We start from the raw sequence: 14,894 nt of genomic DNA, 5'->3' as shown, positions 1-14,894 counted from the left end.
GCCGCATAGTAGAAATTGCACATCTAATCTAATGGTGACATCAGTGGCAGATCAATACTGAGACTTGATCGACACAAATATGCTGAAACCAACTTCACACAAATATGTGCTCATGAATGGCACCATCAGTTTCAATGCATGTGTTGAGAAAGCAGGATGTTCATTCTTGACGGTGAACCAGAACTCTGGGAGAGAAAATTGGGCATATGTTCCTCCCAAGAATCAATTGCAGGAAATGTTGATGAGTTGTTCAATTTCAGCTGCTGGCAAATCCATGGCATGAGGCTTGCAAACAGGTTTCACACCCAATCATACTTTATAATGTTCCAAGTCAGGGAAAAAGGATGCAAACCATTACTCCATCTGGCTGAGATGCTCAGTCATCACATGTGTGGGAGGCCAAATAATTTCATTGTCAGCCAGTAACTTACAGCACAGAGACAGCAATTTACAATGATTCTTTATTGAGTACTGACAGGATACTTAGGGTGGCATAAAAGAAGATATGGGCCCTGCCTTAAGGCGCTTACAAGCCACTGCAGATTCCCAGCTCAGAAAAAACTAGCACGGACTCCTACTGGCTCAAGCAGAGAGGATGCTCTTGTGGTAAAACTGCTGCCCACAGATAAGTATCTTCTGGATTCAAGTCTCCCTCCCCTTGATGCTGGCACAGCCAGATGGTGCAAATGGTTAAATGGCATCCATACAACCACCTCCGCACAGCCAACGTGTCTGGACCTGCTCCACAAATACTGTGCCAGGAAGCCACTATTTTACAAAATGGTGATCTCTGCACAGAGTTACCTCACACACACCGTAGGTGTGAAGTCACACTTTGTGGAGGTCACCATTTTGTACATCAAAATAGCGGTCTCCTGGTGTATCGCTTATGGAGCAAGTCTGGACATGTTTGGGGGCAGACAGCGTCAGATCACAAGCCGAATCTGACCTGCTGGCCCATGACCCCATCTGCTGAGGGCATGATCCCCAGTTTGGGAACCGCGGATATGTACCGTCTGGACTCCCAAAGTGGGCCATGGCGTGCAACAGAGAGGAGGAGTGTATGTTAAAAAAGTAAGTGTGAAATTTCTGATGAAAATTGAAATAATTATTTGCAGAGCTGCACACTTGCAGATGCATACCTAAGTGTAAATTGACTATTGCAGGAATTTTCTACAGTACTTAAGTTAAAGCACCTATTCGAAATAATCCCATCCCTCACTATCACAAAAGTATTTTCTCATTAGTATTACCAAAACCATTCTTTCACATAGCACAAATAACACTGTTCTGTCTTTAGACCCTCTTTACTTGTTTAAATTGGCTTTTGAGTATTCTAGGCTCCTTTTAATATTTTCTCTAATTAGAGACACTAATGCTAATTGAAATATTTTCATGGCTTTTGGAATTCCAATTAAAACAGATTTTTGCTTTGATGCAGGTATTTACCTCCAGTGTCTGTAGCACAAATACTGCAGAATTGTGCCAGTACCTGAGAATGAAGGAGTTAACATAACTATAAACCACAGTGAAAATGATTAGTCTATTTTCATTTTCCAGGATGAGTAAATTACATGAAAGGAACAAACAAAATAAGTTAGATTTTTCTTTTAAATTCAGTTAAAATAATCTAAATTGTTTTTAATAAGCACAAGTAACGAAATTTTTAAAATGATTTTTAACTTGGCTGTGTCCTTTTAAGTAGGTATGATGATTAAAGTCCTGATTCAGACAGGGATTTAAGCATATGACTAACTTTAAAGAGTTTGTTGTCTCATTGATGTCAATTGGACTACTCGTGCTTAAAATTAGGGCACATGCGTAAATACCCTACTGAATTGGACGCGAGTTGTTTCTCCCATGTTCAGTTTTGCCTCATGAATTTCTGTGTGTGAAATGACATTTTTGCAAGTACTTGCAGAACTATGTGAATTTGATCACTGGTGTGAAATTTTACAATTTTCACAAGAGTAACACTGTTTTCTGCTGAAATTTTGCCAATCTGGCTCAGTCTTAGATTTTGCTAGCAACACTGCTGATTTCCATAGTTTAAACAGCAATAGTTAACCATCAGCTGTGCAATAGGCAGGTTCTGAGGTGAAAAAAATGGTTACTTTAACTAAAAGTCAAATTTGAACTGAAACCAAAATAAGTATAGTTTTTGCAAAAATGTGATGATTTACTATAGCTGAGAATTTTTTTCCTGCGTTCTAAAAAGTAACGTTGAGAACAGCCATTGTGGGTACAAATACGTTCTTCTTCTTAGAAGGTTTTGACCGTTTACTTGGTATGCTTGTGTTGTATTGCTCAGCAACACCTGCATGAAATGGCTTTTTCCCATTTTGCTTTTACCATTTTTCTCTGTATGTGACCAAAATTGTTGGCTTTTGTGTGTCAAAGCAGTTAAAAGCAAGATGATTATTTGAACTAACAGGGTGAGTGACTGATAGCCAGCATGTGTGTGCTCAGTATGCCTTGGCTGTGGTGCAAATCTGTTATATTACTGTTTGTCTAGTCTGTGAGATCCATGACACATCACTCTCACATATATCATGAAAAATCAGGTATGGTTTCTAAATTCATATTTGAGTTTTACTCATCCACATACTGGTGTTTCTCAAAGTATTTTCAACTGATTATGCATTTCTAAAGCAGTTTTTCACTGTGAAATCGGACACACTCCTAACTTTCACATAAAGCAAAAGTCCTGTAGCAAAAGTGAGACCGAATCATTTGTTGTTGATTGCTTGTTTTTTTAAGAAATCTGAATAAATGAATAATTAAATTTCTAGCCAAAATCATCATCATTTCCCATGACTCTGATCACATCACTTCCTCCTCAAATCACCATCCCTTTTTCTTTCCCCTCTCTTTTCCACATGTAATCCACACTGCTCCTCATTTTCATCGTCAAGGCTTAACCCAACTCTGCTCTACCTACAGGGCCAATCTCATTTCCTCTTATCCATCTCTTGCCCCGTGTTCTGCCCAATTCTCTCTCCTAATTATATGAGACATTATCCCTCTTCCAGTGCATTAACAGTCTCTTATTGTCTTTAAATCTCTCCTTAAAACCTACTTTTTTGCCAAGCTTCTGGTCTCTGACACTGTTTGATCTCATTTCAGCACCTGACTATCTATTTGTTTTATTACTCTGTTATTTTGTAAGCTTCTTAGGAGGTGGATCTTGTATTATTATTATGGCAGCAACTGTGGACCCAAATTGGGAATCCAGGCACTATTGGTCTCAGTGTTATATAAGCAAGTAATAAAAAAGACAGTCCAAGAGAGTTTTCAGTCTAGGTTTATGACAAGCCATAACAGGTGGAACAAACTGGCTGAGCAGTGGGAAGAAGATAAGGTGCTTCTGGGAAAAGCAGCGAAACATGCAATCAAGGTTAACTCTTTGCATGTCCATACTAAGGTGCAATATAAATATTAATACAGATACCCAATTCATAACTCTGATTTAAAACCTGCAGGTCTTCACCATCTCTAAGGAATTAGTGCCTCGAGTACTGTCAAAGATTGTGGAATCTGTTGCTGAAGAGCTAAGTCGACTGATGCAGTGTGTGTCATCGTTCAGTAAAAATGGAGCTTTACAGGTAGATAAAGACTCTGAGTTTCTCTTTGTACTCAAATGCAACAAACAGCTGTTGTAGAAGTTATATTTTTACCCATTATTTTACAGCAGCCAATTAAATATTTTGAATGTGTTCTTATTTTTGTTTGCAAAGATTTTGGTTTTAATAATGTTTTTAATTGTATTTTATAGCTTGTTTTTAAATCTATTGGTATTAGTGTGGAAAGGCCAGTGTAGTGATGTGTCATAGTGGTATATTATTCCAAAGTCTGGAGAGAGAATAAAAACATTTCCTGTATTGTACAACTCCAGAGGAAGGCATAGCTGTTTCACTGAAGCTGCAAAATGACATCACTACAGAAACACTTGCAAAAATTACCATTAAAGAAGGTCTTAAAGATCCATTTATCAAAAGTCTTGCCTTTCCCATTTCAGATTAGATGAACCACTACTAACAACAATGAGCAAATGAATGGTGACCAGAGTATTTTAATAAACAGAGGTGGGCGGGAATATGTGCTGGCCCATTGTTTCTAAGCATTTATTTTGAGTGCTTTTCTTGTGACATTAAGATTCCCAAAGGGGTTCAAGGAAGGGTAAATTCTTAGGGTTTTGTAAATAACTATAACACTGGTGCTTCATTTATTTATAGAATACATGGTTTAATCACATTCTTCATAGAATCACATCCAATAGTCCTTATTCAGACAAAACTCTTAAGTCAGTGCTTTTGAATCTTTTGACTGAGGAATACCTATAGGCTGTATATGGCCTGTGAATTGTTTGTAGTCCAGTCAATTAATTTTACATCTTAAAATACCGTCATATTCAGGTTTTACTTCAATTCTTCCATGTCTTGTATTTAAAAAGAATGTTTAGCTTTTAAAATCCATTCTTAATAATGCAGATAAAAGAAATGGAAATCTGCAGCCAACACCCATCTTACTGTTTTTTCAGCTTTGTTTTAGAATTCTAAAGCAACTGAAAATCTAAACAAAAATGGGGTTATTTTTAAAAATATATTACACTCTTTGTAATGAAGATACAATGTAGAGTATTATCAACTTAACATTTAAAGAGGAGAGTCCATAGACTATTTATGCTTTCTAGTTAGCAATTAAACTTAATTGGAGCAGAAGACTCCATAGCCTAGTGAAATTACAAGGGTGGAATTAATTAGTGTATATTTAAAATGTAATTACATGTAAATATATTAAATACACATGGTATTTCACAAATGTGACAAGGAGAGAAGGAAAGCATTTGAGATGAAATGTGATACGATGTAATCCGCAGTGGTCTGATACAAAGGAGCTTTGTGTTCCATATTGGCATACATGAGCATTCTGGTAGTTTACCTACCATTAATTGTGCATGTTTTCCAAAAAGGATTTTGGAGGGATGAGGAGTTTACTCACAATAGTTGTATAATGTTATTAAATGCAGAGTCTCAGGACTATATTCAAATATTTGGTTTTTGTTTTTAAACCAAGCTTATGATTTTTTTAAACAAATGAACTATACTGTGTGGCAGGGTCTTTCAGATTGTGGCAGTGCCTGCTTTGAACTCAGACCATGGAAGTGGTGGCACTTTACCAACCCATGGGTAAAACAGATATTTTAACACTGCCCTACTCACTCCTGATTGATCCATTCGTTTGAACTAGTTCTAGAGAAGTCTAAAGAAAAAAGAAAGCTCCCTTTGACTCAAAGGGGTACTCTCTCTGACGTACAGCCTCTCTAGGACTTGCAGGAACTACCAGCTGCCATTTCATATTCTCTCCAGCAGACTTGGCATCTGGTGGGGGGAAACCTAAATATTAAATCGCACCATATTATAAACCTTATGTACAGTTTTGATTTTAAATGTACTTGTAATACTTTCCAAGTACTGTTAGTAGAGTAGCATTTGAGGGAGAATTCATGTCGGAAGGACTTCTTGTCAGAGCCGGGTAAAGTTGGTAAATAAAGGCTCTACACAATTAACTTTTGAGTTGAATAAGTAGCCCACCTTTTATTGAACTCTCTACCTGAACCCATAACTGAAAGAATTGTCTCTCCCAGGAGAAAAATTTGTCAGTTGTGGTCCCTTTCTATCATTCTGGCCATAATCAACCCTCACTATTGATTAGATTGATTGTACCAAAACCGGTAGGATATGGACCAGACCAAACTGCTCAAAAATACCCATACCCTGTGGAAAGAACTGAGCTTTGACAAGAGACGCCTCAATCTGTATTTAACAGCCAGTCCCCTGATCCAGACATCCCCTACATATCCAGGCTTCACTCAATTCCCAGCCTTGTGCTTGATGTTAGGCACAAACTATGGCTCCTGATAATGTGCCACTACCACAGTGGGCTTTTGCCTCTTAAAACTGGAACAAAACTACACAACTTAGTTTTACACTAAAACCCAGTAACTCAAAATTTTATTGGTGGCAGAACCAGGGTCTAAAAGCCCCTAAGGTACCCAGCTCTCAAAAATCCTAACCCATTCATCCTGAAAGAACCTACAAGATGTTCAGGAAAGTTGAGAAGGCCGATCTATGCTTGCCATTTTCCTACAAGGGAAACATTTCTCTTTACCATAAAATTGGTGGTCAGCTAAATCCTAATGCTTGCCAGGAAGTCCTGCACCCTTAAAGCACAAACCTATGCTGGCTGCCTATCTAGCAGGGAAAAATAAAAACTGTATGTATGATATATGTATAAGATATTCCCAAACAAAAACCTTCATTACAGTTGAAAATAAATATGTATGTTAGAGTTTAAAAAGCTTAATTAGAGAGTTGATGTGGTTATATTAACTTTGGTTACGTTTGGATCAGTCTCTGCATTTCATGGCTGGATCCATCAGAATCTCTGTAATGGGCTGAACAAAAGCCGATTGTGAATTATGGTGAAGTTTGTGGCTCTAATCCATTTCTAGAAAGAAATGTGTAAATGGCATATTTTTTTAAGTATTGATCAAATTCATGGTGGTACCATCTTCACATAAAATCCATGGTGGAAATGATTTCAATGAGAGCAAAGAAGATCTTTTATACCCTGCTTGATTCACTTCTACCTTGGAAATGTACCCAAACTTCATTTTCCATCATAGCCTGCTTAGCTGGAAATTGACACACAGGTACATTGCTGAGGTAAAATCCCCAAGCCTGTATATGCAGCAAAGTGACAGATGAGAGAAGTGGAGCAGAACCATCTCACTTCCTCATCTGAAGAAGAAAATAAATTCAGCAGCAAAACCCAGACTAAAATGTGTATTAACCGATGTTTGTTCTCTTGTGTTTTCTTCCTCTCTGGCCAAGCTGTGCTGTAAGGAGCTAGTCTTGCCCTGTAGAAAGCAATAGCTACAGATATAAAAGCACAGAAATGCTATCTCAGAGCAGAAAAGGAGCACCAGAATTCATGCTTTGGTACTGTTACTGGGAGATGGCTCTTTGTTTGGAGACAACTTCATAGTGATTGGATAAACAATTTGACTTCAATTTCACAAATTTGTAATCGTTCCTGCAGCACTTCCTAACTGACATGGCAGAGTGGTAACCAGAAATACAGGAAACAAGTTATTGAAGTTATTAAGGCTGCTTAAAGTTGCAGTGTGCAATAATATTTTGCTTCTGAAAACAGGCAAGAGGCTTTGTGACATATATGTTTAATTAACCAAAGAATGTTTTAAATTTGTAACTATGGTTACATTCTGTCTCTAGGCAAGGCTTGAAATTTGTGCATTGAGAGATGCTGTGGCCATATACCTAACGCCAGAAAGCAAGTAAGATGCTAAGTAGCTTGTGCTGTTGATTTAAAATGAAATGCCTGATAAATATGAAAAAACTAAAATAAGCTAAATATAGCTTAAATATTTGTTTAAAGTAATTTTATTTCAAATTAATTTCAAACAATGGCATACTTTGAAAACTCTGTTTTTAAGCTTATCTCTGGTAATGGGAAATATTGTTACTTTTATGATAACATTTTGAGCAGTATCTTTTCATCTAATTTTGGGAGTACTACTTCCCCGCTCTCCAAGTGTCTGGCAGAGATAGGGATATGGATGAAAACAATTTGGCAAAAACACAGATTTGATAAAATGAAAATCCTGCTTGTTGCCATCAAAACAAAGTGATTCACAGTCTCTGGGTCTCATCAGACTCCTCCTGGTTCCTGGATCCCCGCTAGAAGAAGTGGTCATTCATCTTCTGTTAGCCAAAATGTGTCCTTCCCACTTGAATGCAGATTTTGACACTGTTACCTATAGCTCTGTCAACTTAGCATTTGACTACTGTAACACTCTCGATGTAGGACTCTTGGAATGCCAGTCAGCTGTTCAGCTGGTATAGAATGCAGGGCCTGTCTCTTAAGTACAGCAAGCCAGTGAGAGCATATACATCTGTACTTCAGTTTATTCCTGTTCACTTCTGGGTAGAATTCAGATTGTTAACTATTGTCTATAGCACCATAAGTGACTAGGACCAGTTATTTCAGAGACTTCCTCTTTCTCTGTGGCCCCTCACAACGACTATGTTCAACATAAATACTTTTGCTGTCCGTCTCCAGGGTTTATCTGGTATCAGGTATTTTCAGTGGCTGTGGAATTTGTTCAGGCTAGAAGTCTACCTGAGCCTGTGGCTGGCTATATTCCAATTATTCATAAGCCTGAGGTGTTGAGTTGATAATGTGTTAATTTAGCTAAATCAAAACATTTCATAAATTAAAGTATCTATTCATGAAGATACGGAGGGAGCTGTGAGAGAGAGCTATTATGCCTGGGAAATACTAAATATGTTTGCATTACAGCTCAAGCTTTAAGCAAGCTTTGGAAGCCCTGCCGCAACTCTTAAGTGGAGCAGACAAAAAGTAAGTGTACTTGCACTTTCTTTAACATTTATAATACCACTCTCAAGAGTGCTAGTTTTTTAGTGCAGTACCAAAATAGTGGTGCTGAAGAATAAGTTATGGCATATGACTTTTGTGAGTCACAGAATGGCAGCCCTGATTCAGGACAAAGCTCTGATTCAGTGTGGCACATTGGACCTAAATTATACAGCAGAAACTTTGGCTTTATCTGTCACTGCTCTGTTCCCTAGTCCAGTCTAATCAATACAGTATCATTTTTGAATTACAGTCAATTATAGCTTTCCACGCTAATTTTCAAGTTTCAGTGTGCTGCATTGTCTTATTCTATTGAATTCCAATAACTGCATTGGAAAAATAGTCAGGGAGGAAAACAGAAGGTTTTGACAATTGGTGTCTTGGGGAACTTGGAAGACAGTTTTGTTTGGTTTTGTAATCCAAAGGCTTTAAATAAGAGGGGAATGTAGCGCTCCTTTAAATTTAGAAGAGGAAATTGAATTCCTCTTTCCCCATCCCAGCAGCCCTTGACAAAGGTATTCTGCCCTGCTACATCTAAACCAGTCTCTATATAGCAGTGGTGGATAAGCACATTAGCTTGATGTTTATACTAAAATCAGAAATAGTGCCGACATTTAAATTCTCATAATTAACTTTCAGAGTTAACACCCATTGTGGTGAATGGACAGATTCATGTCTCCAGACCTATTGTTTCAGGCTGTCAGCAAATTCAAGCAAATGTTGCTGTGTTCATTTCCACTGTTTGTTCACAACTGTAAGAGCTAGAAACTTTATTTTTTTCCTAAATGAAAGCTTAGATCCTGGAATATAATTAAAAACTAATAACTTTTTTTAAAATAGCCACTTATACCATCACCTAATTGTATTATGCAAGGGCCTTTGATACGGGCCCAGAAGGATTCAGATCTGAAGATGATGGCCACTGTGACCCCAGTCTAGCAAAGAATTTAAGTATGCTCTTAGATTAAAGCATGTTAGTAATGCCATGTGATAAATGGGCCCACTCACACACTTAAGGTGAAGTATGTAATTAGCACTTCACTGATTTGGGGGCAGAGTGCACAGCACCTTACAATGTTGAGCCCATAACGAATGTATTTACACATACAACATACACACATATCTCAGAAAAACAAACTTGGTATTGGTTTGTGTTCTGTCTATGAAACCAAAGATGTGTGAAACATTTGCACGGAATCCATTCAGACATCACCTTAGTTCAATATTCTGTAGACACAAGCAAAGGATGATTGCACAGCTACAAAATTTGTGAACCTGGCCTCCCTGCAATGGGCCTCCATCCATTTATCCAACAATTACTCCTTGCTCCTGTCATCCACAAGCCTCAAGACCTCTCCCCACCTTTTAGAGCTCTACAGGAGGGTCTGAAGATAAGAGAGGAGCCTCTTCTGGGGTAAGGAAGGTTCCCCTTTGCAATTGGAGTTCATCGAAATTAAACTTTCAGACAAAACCATAAGGCTTGGTATGTTTCCAGCCACTGTGCACTGAATTACAGAAGGCGGTTCACAAACAAAGCACGGTACAGTGTTTACAGCTCTACCTCCACCCAGAGGGCAGCTCTGAGGCCCAGAGAGTTAAGGATGTGTTCTATACCTTAGATTATTTTCTCATGTATGTTACCACTACATCTGTAAACTTCCCACACCGTTCATGACAAAATTACAAATAATTATGTTAAATGTATTTTTTATGGAATGATTTAGAGCTGCTGGTGTTACCAATAACACACTCCATGTAATATTGAAATATTGCCTGCGTGTGAATGATGGATGTCCTCAGTAGCCCTTCCCAGAGGGGCTGTTGGGGAAGTGGGTATTAATTTGTTTGTGCTTTCACTTGCTGATCCTGGGAAAGACACACACCTGTTAATTTTACAGTACACAACCTATTATTTGTTTTTGGAAGGAAATGATTGGCAGCTGCTGAAAGGAAGCCTGCAAAGGATTTTATAAAATTGTGTGAGCTCTTCTTTCTTGCTTCTTTCAATGTTGACCTAAAAGTGTTGGGGTTTCCCCCTCCCCCCAAAATGCTTAGTTTTACCTTAGAAATATGAATTCTGATTTTCCCTGGTTTTGCTGGAGGTTTTCTTGTCAATCTGAGATGCTCAGTGTGACCTAGTTAAAGGGGTGACAGCACTGAATCTTTAACAAAATCTCCATATGCATTGTAGCTGAAGAGGAAAGATGGTCTGTGGTTAAGGCACTCGACTACTGTTCAGGAGATCAGGTTTCGATTCCCAGCTCTACCACAGACTTCCTGTGTGACTTGGGACAAGGCACTTAACCGCTCTGTGGCTCAGTTCCATATCTGTAAAATGGGGGTGACGGTACTTCCTTTCTCCCATCCTTTGGCTAGTGTTAGATTGTAAATTCTTTGATGTAGGAACTGTCTCTTATTACATGTATGTACAGTGCCTAGCGCAGTGGGACCCCCAGTCTCATCTGAGGCCTCTAGTCATGCCTGTGACACAAATATTTTCATTGAGTTCAATAGGTGGTAACATAAACAATAAAAAGTTTTAAATAGCCTGATGGCAAAACTCATCACCTTGCATTTGCTCAGCTTTCAATCTCTTGACTTCTGTGATGTTGCCATTTCACTAGGTCTCCTGGCACCATAGAGTCTTCTGAAGTAGCAAACCAGGCTTTAAAAAAAATAAAAAAGCTCAGACCACATTATTTTGTGTGTGTGTGTTTTCTCAGGGTGGTAGGCACTGTACAGACACAGAGAAAGAAACAGTTTCTGTCCAAAGGAGTTTACAGTCTAAATAGACCTAGACCAGGGGTGGCCAACCAGAGCCTGAGAAGGACCCAGAATTTACCAATGTACGTTGCCAAAGAGCCACACTAATATGTCAGCAGCTCCTCATCAGCTCCCCCCCCCCACACCGCCGCTCCCAGCACCTCCCACCCACCAGCAGCCCTGCCGATCAGCGCCTCTCAATCAGCTGTTTCATGGTGTGCAGGAGGCTCAGGGGGTGGAGGAGCGAGGGCACAGCAGGCTTAGGGGGTGGGGCGGGAAGGGGTGGAGTGGGGGCAGGGTCTGTGGCAGAATTGGGGGTTGAACAGTGAGCACCCCCCGGCACATTGGAAAGTTGGCACCTGTAGCTCTAGCCCCGGAGTCGGTGCCTATACAAGGAGTCGCATATTAACTTCTGAAGAGCCACAGGTTGGCCACCCCTGACGTAGACCATAAGGAGGGGGAAAAGGGGGGGAGTCTGGGAGAAAGAAGCCCACTTTTTTCTTTTGCAGGTCACCTTTTAAATGAACATTTGTTTTTGAAGATATCATTTATATGAAGGCAAAAGCATACAACTTGATAATACCTCTGAGGCGATGTTCTTCCATGAGCACATAATTTTTGATGTCCCATTATGCAGCAGGTTAAATATAACTTGTGCTTGCTGTACATCTAAACATCAGCTATATATGGATTTGTGAACAAGTGCCAGCATTTGACCTGATTTAAGTTGACCATGTATTTGAGAACACAGAAATAACTGCTAAAGCTTTAAGTAGGGTTTTCCCTTATCTTATTCAACCACACAAAAACAGGCTCCTTGCGATGCATTCTAAAAGAACAAGCCTGTGGGATTGTAAAAAACGTGTCAAGTTAACACAATGTGGTCCTAACATTCCCAATGCTCCACTACTGATTCTCTGAAAACTGCTGCTTCCAGTATGTGTCTGTTGGTGTCACTGCAGTGGAATTTGTCATTTTCCTGCTATATTGTGAGAAATTATAAGAATTTTCATACTAGAACGAATCAGCAGTCTCTCTGTTCAAGTATCTGGTCTCTTAACCGTGATCTATACAGGATCTGCTACCAAAGGATGTAAAACTACTTCAGAGCACCCAGTTGGAGGGTAAGAAAGTACTAGAGGAAGTTGAACACAACAAAGTAAGATTTTCCTTGCATTACTCACAATAAGTGGATTTTTTTAAAAAATAGGTGTGCATCTACAGTACCTGCTTTTATAGTAGGGCATGTTTGCTCCTGATATGCTATATTGGAGAAACTTAACATTTCATGTATACCGAAATATTACTGCCTTAATGTGTCCAAGGTCAGAGAGCCTGTGATATATGCCACATTAATTACCTTCTAAATAAATGGATAAACCTAACTTGAAACACCCCAAATCTGTAAACTCCAAATTGCCAAAGTTATAAAATGTTTTCTTTTTTGCAGGTTATTAGAAGAGCTACTAAACAAATTTAAAAGTAGTATGCACCTGCAGCTCACCTGCTTTCAAGCTTCTTCAGCAATGATGAAAACATAGACAACAGCAAAACGCAAGCATCCCACAAAAGAACACAGTTAAACATACTCCCATTACTCCCGGCTGTTTCCTTTAAACAGTGAGCAGAATACTTAAATCATTGGAGTGGTGGTTCAATTTACTGGCAAGCAGTAGTGTGATTCCTGTGGTTATCCTTCAAAATAAGAAAGATTATTAGAAATGCCACAGTAAAAAAAAAAAAATTATCTATCGTTTTTCATCCTATCAAGGCTGTTAGACGAACTTTGCTCTAATATCCTCTCCATAGCTGTATGTTTATAGAGAAATCTTCATGTGTATGCCGCAAAGTATATTTCATTTGTTAGAAATATTTTTTGAAAATGGGGCATGTTAGACATTTCTGAATATCTCAGTTTGAAGCTCCCTGGTTGCACAGGAATGCTGACGAGAACGGATGTGTATATTGGCATGTTCTAAGATTCAACTGGTATAAACTATCCAGATGCATACTACAAATGTTACTACCTGCAGATGGCTCTAATACACATTCAAATATAGTATGCAGGGGAAAGGGGCTGCGTGTTTGAAAAATTTAACACTTTAGGTAATTTCTCTGCCATTGTCTTCAAGTGCTCACAAATCTGACTTCTTGGTGTTTTTTAAATTCAGCTGATCTCCTGGGCCGGGCAATACTGTGTTCTCTATTCTAGTTCAGTCAGAAAGTCAAAGTTAAATATATAGCCGAAATATAGCAGTACTTTTCAGTGGCAACTTAACAGTTAGTGGCTGCTCTGCATTGTAAATGCAAGCATTGCAGTATTTTAAATACATCTAAATCTTCACTAAATCAAATATTCTTTATTAGTTGAGGTCCAGAAGAGCAAACAACTTCTCAAATAGTCAAAAAAAAAAAAAAAGCTACCGATAGTGTAGTGTAGGCCACTGGATTTTCCTGCTTCCTTCCCACTTCCTCTCCTGCCTTTCCTCCTCCTTTTAGACTTACTCCCTCTGTCTGCCATCCCTCCCTGGTTGTATCATTCTCATCAGGAAATACTGAATTCCTGTTGTGAGTGGGTGGAGATTAGGCAGACCAAAGACAAATTCTGCTCTTACTACCATAGGTGTATAATCCTAGAAGCTGTATGTATTGTGGCTTCTCTACTGACCCTAAAGACTCACATCCTGTGACTTAATGTAAAGTACAGGAAATAAAGATGCCATAAACTAAAACAAATATTAGTTAGTATAGGCTATTAGTTTTGGGGAGGGTTTTTTTTTTTTTGTTTTTTTTTTTTACTGCTCTATTAAAGAAATAATGGCCAATACTTATCTGCTGTTTATGCATTTAAAGTTATTTTGGCCTGGTTTACAGAAGCACAAATTTTTTTTGAATTCACAAAACATTTTTAATGAATCACCAGAAATTCTTTATCTTGCCAATACAGTTAAATGCTTTAAAAATAAAATATAGAGCTTCAATAATAAACTATGAAATATTGTAAGAAACAGTTTGATGCCTATATATGTGGCTAAATAAGCATTAAGAGGATTTTAATGAAAATCTGAAACTTTTTAATGTATATGCTTATTGGGGGAGTATTAAACAGTTACCTGGACCACTATTGTTTTCCTAAATATGTTATCTAACGTAAGCTGAGTATATAAATTTATAGTCACAGTTTCTGGTTTGATTGTACAGTTTGTTAGACCTGTAAAGGCACTAACTTCAGAATAATAAAGTGGTGTTTAAGCAAGATGACCATTAACTTTCTGTGAATTCATTTTTGAAGAATTTATGACCTTCTTTACATAATATGTGAGGTTTTATATTTGCATCAGCTAGGTTGCAACATTTATGAAGTTTTTATGCTCAAGTAAGAAACATCCCTCAGAGCGTCATTATATTGGTCACCTTATGTAACAAGAGATTGGTTGTTCTCTTCAAAACCTAAGCCAAGCCATTTGCTTTTAGTTGAGTCTTTCTACAAGAATGCTGAATGTTACTGGCAGAGAGGCTAAGAATAATGGGAAAGGGATCGCATGTTACTTGAATTAAACGTGGTGAGGAAAGGGGTCATGAACCAGTGTAGTACAAGAGTATTAGATTTCAAGAAAGCAGATTTGGGGGAAATGAAGAAACCTAGTGAACAAGGTGCAATGGAAAAAATT

The 14,894-nt window shown here is 38.4% G+C and overlaps 1 protein-coding gene across 1 annotated transcript in view; it reads left to right on the top strand.

The window, feature by feature from the left end:
• EXOC2 (exocyst complex component 2) overlaps positions 1-14,478 on the top strand; it is a 187,969-nt gene extending 173,491 nt beyond the window's left edge. Inside the window, exons 25-28 of the mRNA XM_074944943.1 lie at positions 3,483-3,605; positions 7,299-7,360; positions 8,386-8,445; positions 12,674-14,478. Of these exons, the coding sequence (XP_074801044.1) occupies positions 3,483-3,605; positions 7,299-7,360; positions 8,386-8,445; positions 12,674-12,764 (336 nt within the window). The 3' untranslated portion in view covers positions 12,765-14,478. The remainder of the gene's footprint in view (positions 1-3,482; positions 3,606-7,298; positions 7,361-8,385; positions 8,446-12,673) is intronic.
• The last annotated feature ends 416 nt before the right edge of the window (positions 14,479-14,894 follow it).

Source organism: Natator depressus, chromosome 2, assembly GCF_965152275.1.
Source record: "Natator depressus isolate rNatDep1 chromosome 2, rNatDep2.hap1, whole genome shotgun sequence".
In the NCBI taxonomy this organism is placed as follows: Eukaryota; Metazoa; Chordata; order Testudines; family Cheloniidae; genus Natator; species Natator depressus.
Note: the sequence above shows the minus strand (reverse complement) of the source record. Positions and strands in the feature narration are given on the sequence as shown.